This window comes from Moschus berezovskii, chromosome X (assembly GCF_049115385.1).
Source record: "Moschus berezovskii isolate FMDL1 chromosome X, NW_MosBer_1.0, whole genome shotgun sequence".
Classification (NCBI taxonomy): Eukaryota; Metazoa; Chordata; class Mammalia; order Artiodactyla; family Moschidae; genus Moschus; species Moschus berezovskii.
The window spans coordinates 16,914,439-16,931,236 of NC_142488.1; the positions used below are offsets into that span (position 1 = coordinate 16,914,439).

Consider the following 16,798-nt stretch of genomic DNA (forward strand, 5'->3'; position numbering starts at 1 on the left):
AGTTTCGGGGCTGGGGTCTACATTTCATTGGTCTAAGGGAATCGGGACCAAGAGTCTACTGCAGTTTCAGGCTCTAGTTGATAGATGATCTCCCCACACCACCACCAGAAAGAAGTATTAGGGAGCCATTAATCTGCCTGCCTCCTGCAGGCCTGGGGCACATGAAAGAGATGAGCTTCAGAAAGAGCAAGCAGGGAGAAGCTGAATGGGAAACTGAGTTGATATCTCCCTCCAGACTCCGCCCTTCCTTCTACCTTTTCCTAGCCAGCGACACCTATCTTTTACTCTCATTACAATTTTAAGAATGTAGAAGCTTTTCCTCCCACTGCGCATCTAGAAAAGCCGTCTTTCTCCTGGTAGAGAAAAATGAGGGTGGCCCTAGAGGTAGACACTTTAACATGGCAGACATTTATCGCAAAAAACTGTCCTGGAAGGGAGAGCAAGGTGGCAGAGTAGGACATGGAGCCCACATCCCTCCACAAATACAGGAAAATTCTAGCTGCATCTGGAATAATTCTCACAACATACCAGCTAAAAGCCATCAAAAGAGCTCAACCAACCGGAGAGCCCCACGTACCTGGGTAGCACTAAAGGAGAGGGCCCTGTGCCCCTGGGAGAGCTGTGAAAGAGGACTGGTTCCTGCTCCCTGGGACCCTCCTTCACTAGCTGGGAGGCCTGCCAGGACAAGGGAGCTTCAGGGCTCTAGAACTTCCAGGAGAGGAGTGTGCCCGTGCTGCCAGCAAGGTAGAGAGGGACGGGCACTGAGCTGCCATGTCACTGCCCAGCCAGAGGGGTGCCCCTGCTGGTCTGCACAGTGCTGGGTGTGGAAACTCAGGCTTCAGTGGGCAGACACGGCCAGAGGACTTGGTTTGTCCACGCAGAGATATCCAGAAGAGCCTGGCGTGTGGCCTGGGCTATAAGTGGAGGCACACACAGGACAGGGCAGAGGTCCACCAGAGGAGCCCCAGTCGACACAGGAAGGGCTGTGTGTAGGTCCACCATAGACACCTCATTCTCAGTGTGCTCACAGTGGTCCGTGGCTCCAGCCACACCAGACACGCGCGTGCACACACACACACACACACACCCACCCACCCACCCAGGGCTGACATCGGAACCAATTATTAATTCTCCCACCACGCAGCACTGCTTCAGCGGACATTAGGAGCTCTGCCACCCGAGCCAATTATCTGTGTTCTCACAGCTGAGACGGGTCTCGGGGTGGCACCAGCAGCAGCTTATTTTGTAGGCGTGCACACTGGCTGGCAGGATACATCACAGAGTCACGTGTCCTGGCACACAGCTGAGTGCTCTGGTCTTACCTACCCCACACTACAGCTGAGAACCAGATCTCAGGGTTTCTATTCCAACACCTGGGGAGCAGACCCTGCCCCCAACAGAGCTGTGGCAACTACAGAGCAAAGAGGGGGCCCCACCCAACATTACAGTGCAAGCTCTGGACAGCACAGCACCAAACACACCCTTCATCAAGGGAGGATAACGGCCAGCACATGCTGAGGAAAGATGTGGCAGGCATCCATACCAAATACAGTCCTCACATCAAGACTACTGGACTCACACAGTCTATATCAGAACACTCCTACAGGAAAACAGCACTTCAAGATCACAGTAGATAAGTGTTCCTCCTAAATTCATGGAGTAAGAGAAATATAAGTAAAATGAAAATGCAGAGGAACTACTCCCACTTAAAAAGACTAAGAGAAATTCCCTGAGAGAAACAGACCTCGCCAGTCTACCAGACCCCAAGTTCAAAAAGGAAGTGATAAAAATGCTGAAGATCCTCAGAAAGACTATTGATAAAAAGGCAGATCACTGTAAGAAGGAACTAGAAACCATAAGGAAACCAAAATTAGACAAAAATTAGACTGCTGAGATAAAATTAGACTGCTGAGATAAAAACCAAGCTAAAGGCAATAAACAGCAGACCAAGTCTACATAGCAGAACAAATAAGTCATCTGGAAGTTAACACGAGGCACCCAATCAGTAGACAGAAAGACAGATGAAAGAAAAAATGAAAGCGACATATGAGACCTACGAGATAATATAAAGTATGCCAACCTCCACACAAAAGGGATTCCAGCAGAAGAAAGTAAAAAGGGGATCAAAATGTAATTGAAGAACTTGTGGCTGCAAACTTCTCAAACCTACAGAAGGAAACAGATATCTAGGTACAGGAATCACAGAGGGTCCCAAATGAGATGAAGCCAAACAGATCCACACTAAGATATATAATTCAGATGGCAAAAGTGAAAGATAAAGAGGGATTCTAAATGTAGCAACAGAAAAACAGAGTCATTTACAAGGGAATATAAAAAGGCTATTAGCTGATACCTCTACAGAAACTCTGCAGGCCAGAAGGGAGTGACAACATATATCCAAAGCTCTTAAAGGGGAAACTTGCAACGTACGATACTCTACCCAGAAAGATTATCATTCAGAATAGAAGAAAATAGAATTTCTCAGACAAGCAAAAACTAAAAGAATAGAGCAATACTCATGAAAATATGTTCAACATTGATAATGACTAGAGAAATGTAAATCAAAATTACAGTCAAATATCACCTCACACCAGCCAGAATGGCCATCATCAAAAAGTCCACAAACAGTAAATGCTGGAGAGGGTGTGAAGAGAAGGACACCCTCCTGCACTGTTGGTGAGAATATAAATTGGTGCAGCCACTATGGAGAACAGTATGGAAGTTCCTTTAAAAGCTAAAAATAGAGCTACTGTATAATCCTGCAATCCCACTCCTGGGCATATACTTGGAGAAAAACATGATCCAAAAAGATATATGCACCCCAGTGTTCATAGCAATACTGTTCACAATAGCCAAGACGTGGAAGAAACCTAAATCTAAATGTCCATTGACAGAGGAATGGATAAAGAAGCTGTGGTACATACAAAAGAGAAAGAAATAATGCCATTTTGCAGCAGCATGGATGGACCTAGAGATTGTCATACTGAATGAAGTAAGGCAGAGAAAGTGAAATAGCATTATGATATCACTTATATGAAAAATCTAAGAAACAGTGATACAAATGAACTTATTTACAAAACAAAAACCAATTCACAGACTTAGAGAATGAACTTATGGTTACTGGGGAGGGGTGTGGGTAAAGGCTAGTTAGGGAGTTTGGGACTAACATGTACACACTGCTATACTTGAAATGGACAACCAACATGGACCTACTATATAGCACAGGACTGCTCAATATTACATAACAACCTAATGGGAAAAGAAGTTTAAAAAGAATAGCTACATGTATAACTGAATCACTTTGCTGTACACATGAAACTAATACAACATTGTTAATCAACTGTATTCCAATATAAAGTAAAGGCTTAAAAAAAGAATACAGCAACACTAAACCTTATCCTAAAAGAAATATTGAAAGGTCTTCTCTGAGTAGAAAAATAGCAAGAATCTATAGGAAAGGGAAATTCACAACAGGAAAAGGAAATATATGGAAGGATTGAAGATCACTTTGATAAGCCAATACATGCATTAAAAAACAATTAAAAGTGTAAAAGCAATTAAAACTATAAGGAACAGCAAAAGGATAAACATGAAGATGTAAAATAGGATATCAAAATCACAAAATACAGGAGAGTAAGAAAATGTAGATTTTTTTAGAATGTGTTTGAGCTCACATGACTATCAGTCTAAAACAAACAGCTAGAGTTACAGTTTAACACACTTGAAAACCAGGGTAACCACAAATCAGAAGCATACAGTGGTCTCACAAAAACTAAAAAGAAAGGAACTCAAGCACAATGCTGAAGAAAACCATTAAACTGCAAAAGGAAAACCAAAAAGAAGGAACAAAGAAGACATACAAAATCAACTGGAAAACAAGGTTTAAAATGTCAATACATACTATCAATAATTACTTTAAATGTCAATAGACTAAATGCTCTGATAAAAAGACATAGAATGACATACTGGATAATAAAACAAGAACCTACAACATGCTGCCTACAAGAGACCCACTTTAGGGTGGAAGAAATACATAGATTGAAAGTGAGAGGATGACAAAAGATACTTCATGCAAATGGAAATGTCAAGAAAGTAAGAGTAGTGATACTCATATCAGACAAAATAGACTTTAAAACAAAGGCCATGAATAAAGACAAAAGAGGACACTATATTAATGATACCGGAGAAGGCAATGGCAAGCCACTCCAGTACTCTTGCCTAGAAAAATCCCATGGATGGAGAAGCCTGGTAGGCTGCAGTCCGTGGGTCACTGAGGGTCGGACACAACTGAGCGACTTCACTTTCACTTTTCACTTTCACACTTTGGAGAAGGAAATGGCAACCCACTCCAGTGTTCTTGCCTGGAGAATCCCAGAGACGGGGGAGCCTGGTGGGCTTCCGTCTATGGGGTCACACAGAGTCGGACACGACTGAAGTGACTTAGCAGCAGCATATTAATGATACAAGGATCAACAGAAGAAAATTTTATCCTCATTAACATATATCCACACAATACTAAAGCTCCTAAATACATAAAACAAATACTAACAGACATAAAAGGAACAACTGATGGGAATACATTAATAGATTTTAACATCCCACTGGTATCAATGGACAGACCTTCCAGACAGAACATCAGTAAGGCAATAGACACATCTAAATGACACTTTAGAATAGTTAGATGGATTGATATCTACAGGACACTACATCCAAGGAAACCAGAATACACACTCTTTTCAAGCACACATGGAACATTCTCTGGGACAGACCACATACTAGGATATAAAATAAAGTCTGAACAAATATAAAAGGATAGAAATTATCTCAAGCATCTTCTCTTACCACAATGACATGAAACTAGAAATCCGTCACAGAAAGAAAAATGAGGAAAAAATGATCACATGGATACTAAACAACATGCTACTAAAAACCAATTGGCCAACAATGAAATTAAAGAGGAAATTTAAAAATACCTCAAGATAAAGGACAAGAAAAACACAACCATCCAAAATCTTTGTGATACAGAAAAAGCAGTCCTGACCTGAGAAAAGTTCATAGCAATCCAGGCCTTCCTCAAGAAATAAGAAAAATCTCCAAGAAACAACCTGACCTTCCACCTAAAAGAATTACAAAAAGAACATTCAAAACCTAAAGTCAGCAGAAGGAAGAAAATAATAAAGATCAGAGAGGAAATAAAATATAGATTAAAAATAAAAAATCAATAAAACCAAGAGCTGTTTTTTTGAAAGAGTAAGCAAAATCAATGAATCTCTAACCAGGCTCACCAATAACGAGAGAGAGGACCCAAATACACAAAATAAGAAACGAAAGAAAAATAATTACCAATATTGCAGACATATAAAGAAAATAAGAAAAATACTATGAACAGAAATATGCCAACAAAATGGACAACCTAGAAGAAACTGACAAATTTCTAGAAACACACAGCCTGCCAAAACTCAATCAACAAGAAACAGATAATTTAAATATACTGATTACTAGAAGTAAAATAGACTCATACCTATCCTTCTCAAATTCTTCCAAAAGACTAAAGAGGAGGGAACACTCCCCAAATCATTTTATGAAGCCAACATCATCCTGATACCAAAATCAAAGACACTACAAAAAAAGACAATTACAGCTCAATATCTGATACATGTATCAGCAAATGCAAAAATCCCCACCAAAATGTTAGTAAATCTATCCAACAACATATAAAAAGGATCATACATCATGATCAATTTGGATTCATTCCAAGGATGGTTCAACATACATACATCAATCAAAGTGATACATTAAAAAGTTAGAAAAAGCATTTGATAAAATTTAATATCCATTCATGATAAAAAAAACTCACACAAAAATGGATATAACAACGTAATGCTGAATAACATCCATTTACAACAAATCCAGAGCTAATACAATACTCAGTGGCAAAAAGCTGAAAGCCTTCCCACTGAATTCTGAAACACCAACATGGATGCCAGCTCTCATCACTTCTATTCACCATAGTATTAGAAGTCTTAGCCACAATAATTAGATGAGAAAAAGAAATAAAAGGTATCCAAACTGAAAGGGAAGAGATAAAATTGTCATTGTATGCAGATGATATGATACTGTATATCAGTTCAGTTCAGTTCAGTTGCTCAGTCGTGTCCGACTCTTTGTGACCCCATGAATCACAGCACTCCAGGCCTCCCTGTCCATCACCAACTCCCAGAGTTCACTCAAACTCATGTCCATTGATTCGGTGATGCCATCCAGCCATCTCATCCTCTGTTGTCCCCTTCTCCTCCTGCCCCCAATCCCTCCCAGCATCAGAGTCTTTTCCAATGAGTCAACTCTTCGTGTGAGGTGGCCATAGAAAACCCTAAAGACTCTGTAAAAAACCTATTAGAATAAATGAATTAAGCAAGGTAGCAGGGTACAAGATCAATATACAGAAGTCTGTTGTATTTCTTTACACTAACAATTAAATATAAGAGAAAGTAAAACATTTATTGTGTATTTCAAATTGTGTAAAAAAGATTAAATACCTAGGGAAAAAACCTAACCACTGAGGTAAAAGACCTATATGTAAGAACTATAAAACACTGATACAAGAAACTGAAGGTGACCCAAAGCTATCTACAGATTTCATGTGATCTTTATCAAATTACCCATGACATTTTTCACAGAGGTAGAACATATAATCCTAAAATTTATATAGAACTACAAAAGACCAAGGATTGCCTTAAGAACAAAGCTGGAGGCATAACCCTCCCAGACTTCAGATAATATTACAAAGCTACAGCAATCAAAACAGCATGGTACTGTCACAAAAACAGATCAAAAGAACAGAAGAGAAAAAATAGATCAAAAGAACAGAATAGACAGCCCAGGAATAAACCCACACGCCTACAGTCATTAACCTTCAACAAAGGAGGTAAGAATATACACTAGAGAAAAGACAGTCTTGTCAGCAAGTGGAGCTGGAAAAGCTGGACAGCCTTGTATAAATCAATGAAGTTAGAACACTCCTTCACACCATACACAACAATAAATATAAAATGGCTTAAATACTTAAACATAAGATATAACACTGTAAAACTCCTAGAAAAGAACATAGGCAAAACATTCTCAGACATAAATGGTAATGTTTTCTTAGATCAGTCTCCCAAGGTAAAAGAAATAAAAACAAACATAAATAAATAGGACCTAGTGAAGTTTATAGATTTTCTCATAGCAAAGACATAAACAAAAAGATAACCATAAACAAAAGACAACCTACAGACTGGGAAAAATATTTGCAAATAATGAGACCAACAAGGGCTTATTTCCCAAAATATACAGACATCTCATACAACTTAATACAAAAAAACTCAATAAATAGACATTTTTCCAAAGAAGAAATACAGATGGCCAACAGGCACGTGAAAAGATGGTCAACATGGCTAATTATTAGAGAAATGCAAATCAAAACTACAACAAGGTATCACCTCACACCAGTCAGAATAGCCATCATGAAAAAGTCTACAAATAATAAATGCTGGAGAAGGTGTGGAGAACAAGTACCCTTCTATCCTGTTGGTGTAGATGTAAAGTAGTGCCTCCACTATGGAGAACAGTATGAAGGTTCCTTAAAAAACTAAAAATAGATTTACCATATGATCCAGCAAATCCACTCCTGGACATATACTTGGAGAAAACTATAATTTTAAAGATACTTGCACTGCTATGTTCATAGCAGCATTGTTCACAACAGCCAAGACATGGAAACAACATAAGAGTTCATCAATCGATGAATATATAAAGAAGATGTGGAATACAGACAATGGAATATTACTCAGCAATGAAAAAAGAAATATTGCACCAACATGAATGGACCTAGAGATTATCATACTAAGTCAGAGAAAGGGAAATATATGTTATCACTTATATGTGGAATCTAAAAAAAAATCCACTTATTTACCAAACAGAAATAGACTCATAGACATAGAAAACAAACTTGTGGTTATCAAAGGGGGGTGGATAAATTAAGAGTATGGGATTAACAGATACCCAGCACTATATATAAAATAGATTAACATCAAGGATTTACCTGTATAGCACAGGGAACTATATTCAGTATCTTATAACAGAAAGGAATCTGCAGCTGTATGCCTGAAACTAGCACAATATTGTAAATCTACTATATATAATAAATACTTTTAAAAAAAGTCTTCCTGATGAGCAGTGGCTCTGGAGGCAGTTTAGCAAACCTACATGGAGTTAAGGACTTTTCTCTGGTTGTGAATGGGAGTCAACATTTGTCTCAAGAACCCCAAGCCGAGGAAGATGAGTTATTCTGCCACATTTTCCTGGCAGACAAAGTGGGCAGTTGAGGCAGGGAGGCCCACAGACAGGCCAATCAGACTTGGACAGAAATCAGAAGGCTTGAGAGTGCTCAGGTACTGGTTTAGAGTGCAGCACACTGAATAGCAAAGAAGAAAGAGGTCAGCGTTAGGGAGGCCAGTGTGAATGGGCACCAAGACCCAGGAAGGGCTTCACAGCAAGGGTACAGTGAGGGCACTGACTCAGTGCCCAGCCCATGGGCAAGATAAGGGTTTTAGAGTACATTCTCCGGTTACAAAAGCAGACCTTCATGCAAGCATTAGTTTGTTCTTCCTTTCAGTCACCCCACAAACATTTACTGAAAACCCACTATATCACAAGCACAGCAGGGCACAGTGATGGAAAGCTGACCATAATCTCTGTTGTCCAGGAGCAGACTTCTATACAGAGGCAGACATACAGAGAGATCCTGACATTTATCACTACAATGACAGAGATGAAATGGGCCTTGGGCACTACAGGGCCTTTAGAGAAAAGACACCTGATGCCACCTGAGAGGGTCAGTGTAGTTGGCTGTTTCCTAATATGGGTTAAGGGCTTCCCTGGTGGCTCGGTGGTAAAGAGTCTGCCTGCCAATGCAAGAGACGCAGGTTCAATCCCTGGGTCAGGAAGATCCCCTGGAGAAGGAAATGGCACCTCACTCCTGTATTCTTGCCTGGGAAATCCCATGGACAGAGGAGCCTGGCGGGCTACAGTCCATGGGGTCACAAAGAGTCGGACACGACTGAGAAACTAAACAATAATACAGGGGAAAGAATTCTGTCTTATGAGTAGCCAAATATTCTATATCATCAGTGTCCAAAGAATTGGAATGTAATAAAATGTAATTATAACAAATACTGTCAAATGCCAGCAGTCTTGCTCTGATGGACGAGGTGTGCTTAGATCTTCTAGAGCTTACAGGTCAAGGAGTGGTCACGAGCAGGGCCCTGGGGCCAAGTGTGTACCAGTGACAGCTCGGCAATGACTTAAGCCTCCTTGGTTCATTTTGGCATCTGCACAAGAGGGACACTATCACTGCCTGCTTCGTGCATAATGCACCTACAAGCTTTTGCAAAGCATCTCTGATGCATGCCCATTGCCGAACAAATACTGGGCATCACAATTATTATTGTAGATGTGCTGAGTAATGGCAGTTTTAAACAACAGAAGGCAATTTAGGACACCTGCTGCACAAATTTGTACCCTGGTCATATTGGGTGGGGGTCATGGGACTTTAGACCCTGGGTGTGAGTGTGGGCTGGGTTTTGGCAGGTAGTGCAGCCTTTGTTGTAGCCAGTTTGTTGGGCAGGGTATGTTGGGTAGGCTCACTGAGATACCCAGAAAGCTAAACTGTGCTCCTGGTGCCCCTGTGATTCTTATTATGCAGTTAGGATCACTTCACCCCACACATGGAAATTTCTTGTTTTTTCCCCAAAGTAGCTTTATTCCTAAATCAGACAGTTGTCATCATTGGGATTCCTTTGCTTTCTCTAGGAACCCAGAATTTGAAAACTATCTGGGTGCTGTGGGTGTCAGGGCTTAGATGGCCTCAACGGTGTGCCAGTCACATTCTCTTTAAAAAAAAAAAATGTAAGTAAGTAAGCATTAGTTGCTCAGTTGTGCCTGATTCTTTGTGACCCCATGGACTGCAGCCCACCAGGCTCCTCTGTCCATGGGATTTTCCAGGCAAGGATACTGGAGTGGGTTGCCATTTCCTTTGCCAGGGGATCTTCCCAACCCGGGGATCGAACCCAGGTCTCCTGCACTGCAGGCAGATTCTTTACCAACTGAGCTACAAGGGAAGCCCAAAAAATGTAATAAAGAAATAAATGAATGAGGCCCTAATGTGTGGGACTCATCAGTTTCTGTGATATAAATATTCCCATCATAGCCTATTTCAAGTTACTGACAATTTAAAAGCTGGCTTGCCAAATTCCTGAACGCCTAACTCTGTGCCTCTGAGCCAATGTAAGCTGGCTCCATCACCCACTGGATAGCTGTGAGCATCTATCCTACTACGCCCTGGGAGGCTCTGGCATGTCTGTGCCTGTGGTCTACTCCAGGACTCATGTCAGCAGATCTTGCACCACTATTCTAGATTTTTTTTTCTTGCTCCTGTTGTTTTGAAATAAATTGTGTTGAGAAATATCAAATGCAGAGTGATCCGTCTTGAGATGGACCCACTGAAATGTAGGCATCCAATTTCATATTACTACGAAGTAAAAGTTTAGTTCAGAACCATTCTGAAAATCTATTTGGTATACAGATGAGCTAGATTAGCAAAAACTCACTTTTTTCCAACCTTTTGCTCATCCTCCCAAGGGGGAAAGAGAAATTGAAAATGCCAAGTGTGTTTCTGTACATTGATTTTTCTGCCCCCAGAACACCGGAGCCGGAGCGATCGTCGGGAGCAGAGAGCTGCTGCACCTGTCTCGGTAGCAGCTCCTCCACTGCCCGCCTACCCCCCGGCTCACAGCCAGAGGAGGCGAGAAGCCAAGGACCGGCACTTCTTAACGGTGAGCTTGGTGGCCAAGCGGCCACCCTGTGCCTCCTTAGTGGGAAGTCTGAGTGGGTCTTGGGAGTCAGTGTCCCTTCTCCTACCAAAGGAGACTGGGCTGCCTGAAAGAGCTAGTCATGGGCATTTGACAACTGAATTTTTCCCCTTTTGTTTCTCAAAGGAGTGCCTCTTTCTTTGGAATAGAGTGGGGATACAGATTTTTTTTTCCAGTTAATTGGCTGCACAATGCTGTAAAGCAGTAGCAGTTAAGGACTCTAAAGTAAGAGAAATTAGGAGTATGGGATTAAGACATACATAGTGCTATATATAAAAAAAGATAAACAGGATTTATTGCATAGTTTTGTTGTATACCTGAAACTAACATGATATTGTAAAGTAACTGTAATGAAAATAAAATCGGGGGGAAAGCCCTTCAAATCCTAATTCTTCTGCAAACAAGCTGAAAGATTTAGGGCTGGTTATTTACCTTCTTTGTCCTAAGCTCCCTCGTCTGTAATATGGAGATATTAATAGTAGCTAGCTTATAGAGTTTGAGGGTTAAATGAGATAAGGCATGCAAAGATCTTAGCACAATGCCAAGCATAGAGCAAGACCTCAGTAAATGTTAATTGCTGCAACCACTACTGTTGTTACTAGCTAGGTGATAGTGTGGCTGTCTTGGTAGGGTGAACTAAGAACTTACATGATGTGAAAAATTACTGTTTAAAGATGAATCATGTTGTAATTTCATGCTTCCCCCATTCCATAAAGAAGGGTGTTCTGAGTAACCAGTTACTAGAGTGATATCACCACCACTGGTGATGTCAGCCTTGCCTGAGTGGGTGTGGCTGTACCTCAGCTCAAGCCCCCAAGTATGGATCAGAGATGATGAAGCTGAGACCAGCTCAGAATACCTGGAAACACCATTACCCAAGGTGTGTCTTCTGAGGCCTCAGCAGGGACAGGTGAGCACTTTCTGCCATCATTGAGGTGAGGGACTGCTATTTCTGTGACCAAATCAGCCCACATAGCCTGCCTGAATGGTTGAACTCCTGCACCCTTCTCATGCCAGTGTGAGGCTCTAAGTCTAAAGAAGTTATAATAGTGTAGGGAGAGGTTGAGGTTTTTATTTGAAATTAAGGTTGTATGTATGATTATAAACCCTGTATCCTTATGGGTTTTATAATATGCAAATTAGATGCAAAATATTTGGGTCACATGATGCCAGACACTCAGATGAGAACAGATTTCATCTAAATGACTCTCATGATATATCCAGACAAAACAATGAGTGATATTTAACAGTAGACATTTTTCCTACCTGTGGCTAAACAGTAGGCTTCACGTCCTTCAGGCTCATCAAATGTCTGCTAAGTGCCATGTCAAACCACACTGCTACAATGCAGCCCAGGGACCAGAAAGGAAGGTAAGAGCCTCTGAGGGCGTTCCAGGTCTTTATATAGAACAGTTACACATGCTAGTGATTTGTCATAAAAGCCCCTACTTGACAAAAGTTCCTATTAAGCTCAAATCTGCTTGCTGAAGCATTTGCTTTTAATGAGGCATTTTCTGCATAAAAATGCTAAAAATATTTTTCCCATTCATTATAATATGTTTTGTGGCTCATTAAGTTAGTTTTTTTGGCGGGGGGAGGTGGGAGAGAAGATGTTAAGCATTTACAGAAATGACATAAAAATATTACCCTTTGTCTTCATCTGCATAATTTTTAATAATGTCTAAATTCCAAAGTAAGAGTATAGGAAAAAGCTTAGACTAATGAATAGCAATGAGGGTACTTCATTTCCCCAATAGACATTAATAAGAGGTCATACTTATATAAAGCAGAAAATTTACCCATCTCAATGATACTATTTAGTATAGCTAAGTAATTTGGGAAAACTTTAACTGTTTCATTTGTTTGATTGAGTTTGGGTCACCATGGTCATTGGAAGATTTTCCATTCAAGTTGAATCCCTCAGACCTGGAGCTGACTCACAATAGAACACAGTTCCGTACATTATGCTTACAAAGGCTGTACACTGCTAAAAGAGAAAAGGCTGTTGGTATAGGGATAGGAAATTTGTAGCCAAATTGCTAGACAGACATTATCATAAATGGCAACTCTTCTTTCATTTACAAGACTTTAGTTAAGTCATTTTTTTCATTTAAAAAAGCATTCATACTGAGATTCTGATATATAATCATCCACAGTTCTACAAACTATTATACTGTACCTTGGTGATTAAAGACATGGACTGTGAAGCCAACTGCCTGGAATTGAAGACCAGCTCTGCTATTTACGAGCTATGTGACCCTGAACAAGCTAATCGTTTCAGTGCCTTGGGGATAATAAGAGCTAGTACCTCATATGTCTGAAATAAGGATTGAATGTATAAATACATGTAAACAGTACCTGAAGCATAATAGACACTTAATACGTATTAGACATCATCATCATCATTATAATTAAGCAATCAAGTCCTTGAGGTTATCAGTGATACAGTGATAAGACCATGGGTCTAACTAGGTTTAAATCCCAGCTCTGTAAGCTTAAAATTCAAGGGGTATCTCCTAACTAAAGCCACGTGGAAATTCTCCCTCAGCAAGGGTGGCAAAGGAGGTGATTTCAGGCTCAGAGGTTTCCCAGGGGAATTCAACTAACTCTTCAAAGTCCAGATAATACCAATGCTCTATAAGTTGTTTCAGCACACTGAAAATGAAGTACTTCCCCATTTCTTTTATGAACTTTTGCTGAAGGTTTGCTACTTAAACCTGATATGGATGGGAGGGAAGGTTGGAAAGGAGGGAGGGTAAAAGGCAGGAAGGACAGAACAATATCAATTCATGATTATTGATACAAAACTACTAAATTAGGACTTCCCTAGTGATACAGTGGAAAAGAGTCTGCCTGACAATGCAGGGGACACAGGTTCGATCCCTAGTCTGGGTAGATTCCACATGCCGTGGAGCAGCTAAGCCTGTGTGCCACAGTTAATAAGCCCACGTGCCACAACTACTGAAGTCTGCATGCCCTAGAGCCCATGCTCTGCAACAGGAGAAGCCCCCCCAATGAGAAGCCTGTGCACCTCAAGAAAGAGTAGCCCCTGCTTGCCACAACTAGAGAAAGCCCACACGCAGCAACGAAGACCCAGTGCAAAGCTAAAATAAAATATATTTTAAAAAAGTAAATTAACCTTGAGCAAACAATACAATATCACATTAAGAAATTAATATACCATGACTAAATAGGATTTATTCCGGGAATGGAAGGTTGGTTCAGTATTAGGAAATCTATTAGTATCACATACTGTGTTAATAGATCTAAGGAGGAAAAATCCATATGATTACTTCCATAGATGATGGAAAGGCCTTTAATAAAACACAAGACCTGTTCTTTATGAAGACTTGAGAATATAGGGAGTGAGTGGTACTTCATTAACTGGATAAAATATCTCTGCCTTAGTCCTAAAGCCAATATCTTACTTAATAGGGAAACATCAGAGGCATTTATACTAAAATCAGGAACAAAGGAAAGATACTCACTATCTGGTACTAATTGGCATTATATTAGAGGGATTACTCCATGCAGTTAGACAAAATAGATCAATTACAGGTATAAGAATTGGTGAAGAAGAAGTAAACCTAGGTCTAGTTGCAGGTGATGTGATGCTGTACCAGGAAAATTGTAGAGAATCAATGATAAAACTAATTTAAACAATAAACGAATTCAGTACAGTAGCAGGACATAAACATGCAAAAATCAATACCCTTCATTTACACAAATGAGAAACAATTAGATGGCCTAGTACTATAGAAAATTCCACTTACAGCAATAACAAAGAAGATTACTTAGAAATTAATTTTTCACAAATGTGCCAAACCTATATTGGAAAAACCTGAAAGCATTCCTAAATTAGGAATTCCTAAAGACACAAAATTAGACTTTCTCAAATGGAAGGACATCCCTTGTTCTTGTATAGAATGATTCAGCACTATAAACAAGTCAGTTCGAAGTTAACTTAGAAATTTACCACAATCCCCCCAAAATTATTCATAACCTTTTTTTAAAAGGGAGTTAGATCCATTGATACTGAAGTCCTCATGGAGAAGCAAACATAGAACAGCTAGAGAAAATTCTGGCCAAGATGGCAGAGTAGAAAAACCCCGAGTTCACCTCCTCTCACAGCCCACGAAAACCACAACCATCTGCAGAACAGCCATCTATGAAAAAGACCAAAACCTACCAGAAAAGATCTTTAACAACTAGAGACATAAAAAAACAAAACAAAACAAGGAACTACAACAAGATGGGTAGGAGTGGATTTGTGATATAATTAAGTCCCATACCCCCAAGGTGAGTGACCCACAAACTGGAGGATACTTACATTGCAGAGTTTTTCCCATAGGGGAGTTCTGAGTCCCACATCAGGCTCCCTAGCCCAGAGGTCCTGCAATGCTCTGGGGAGACAAGCCCCCAGAGCATCTGGCTTTGAAGGCCAGCAGGGTTTAACCACTCTTAAAGGACATATACACAAAAACCTCATGGACACCAAGATCCAGGGCAAAAGCAGTAATTTCATAGGAGCCAGGGCCAGAACTATCTGCTGGTCTTGAAGAGGCTCCCCAAGAGGTGGGGGCAGCTGTGGCTCATCCTGGGGATGTAGACACTGGCAGCAGCCATATTTAGGAATTTATTCCACCCCATGCAAGTCAGTGCTGGCAGGTGCCATTAGCTCAGTAGCACCAAGCCGTGGCCTTACCCAGTGGCTTGTAGGCACCTGTTTTGGGGTAGAAGAGTCAGAAGAGTTGGACACGACTGAGTGACTTCACTTTCACTTTTCACTTTCATGCATTGGAGAAGGAAATGGCAACCCACTCCAGTGTTCTTGCCTGGAGAATCCCAGGGACGGGGGAGCCTGGTGGGCTTCCGTCTATGGAGTCGCACAGAGTCAGACATGACTGAAGCGACTTAGCAGCAACAGCAGCAGGTCAAACAACTAACTGGATGGGGACACAGCCCCACCCGTCAGCATATAGGCTGCCTAAAGACTTCGTGAGCTCATGTGTGCTTAGTCACTCAGTCGTGTCCAACTCTTTGTGACCCCATGGACTGTAACCCGCCAGGCTCTTCTGTCCATGGGGATTCTCCAGGCAAGAATGCTGGAGTGGGTTGCCATTCCCTTCTTCAGGGGATCTTCCCAACCTAGGGATTGAACCCAGGTCTCCCACATTGCAAGCGGATTCTTTACTGTCTGAGCTCATATGAGCCTGAGTTCATAGCCCGCTCTAGACACACCTCTAGGCATGGCCCTGCCCACCAGAGGGCCAAGACCCAGCTCCACCCACCAATGGGCAGACACCAGATGCCAGAAAACTACAGTCCCACAGCTTGTAGACCCAGCCAGCCAAAAGTACATCAGACCCAATCCTTGGACAAGCCGTGCCCACTAGCAGGACAACACAAGTTTTAGGACACCCCAAACCTCATAGTCAACTGTGTTAGGAGCTATGCCTCCACCACCCATCAGTGATCTGACACCAGCTCTGGATCCCTGGGCCGTGCAACCAGGCTCCAGGACCAGACTCCGCCTACCAGGAGTCTAGCACTAACCCCAAGAACTGCCTTTACCCACCACTAGAGAGGACAATAGCCCCTGAGTCTTCTGTACCCTGACTCCACCCACCAGTGAGCTGGCACTAGCCCCAGGACCCCCTGGAGTTCTGTAGTCAGACACCTCATAAACAAGTCCCAGCAGCCAGTAGCATCCACACAAGGCAGGGCCTGGCAACCACCTGGACTAGGGGCCTACCAGACCACCCACATAGTCAGCCCATCACAAAAGAAGGACCCACATAGCCGTCTTAGAGGGAATCCCTAGAGAATATAGCTTGGGTGACAAGAGGGGAATGTGCTTCAGGGATGCATAGGACTTGTCCTACAGAGGG

At 41.4% G+C, this 16,798-nt stretch overlaps 1 protein-coding gene across 1 annotated transcript in view; it reads left to right on the forward strand.

Moving 5' to 3' along the window:
* The window catches only part of NHS (NHS actin remodeling regulator), a 345,530-nt gene that overhangs the window by 287,046 nt on the left and 41,686 nt on the right, over window positions 1-16,798 (forward strand). Inside the window, exon 3 of the mRNA XM_055393761.2 lies at window positions 10,738-10,871. Within this exon, the coding sequence (XP_055249736.2) occupies window positions 10,738-10,871 (134 nt within the window). The remainder of the gene's footprint in view (window positions 1-10,737; window positions 10,872-16,798) is intronic.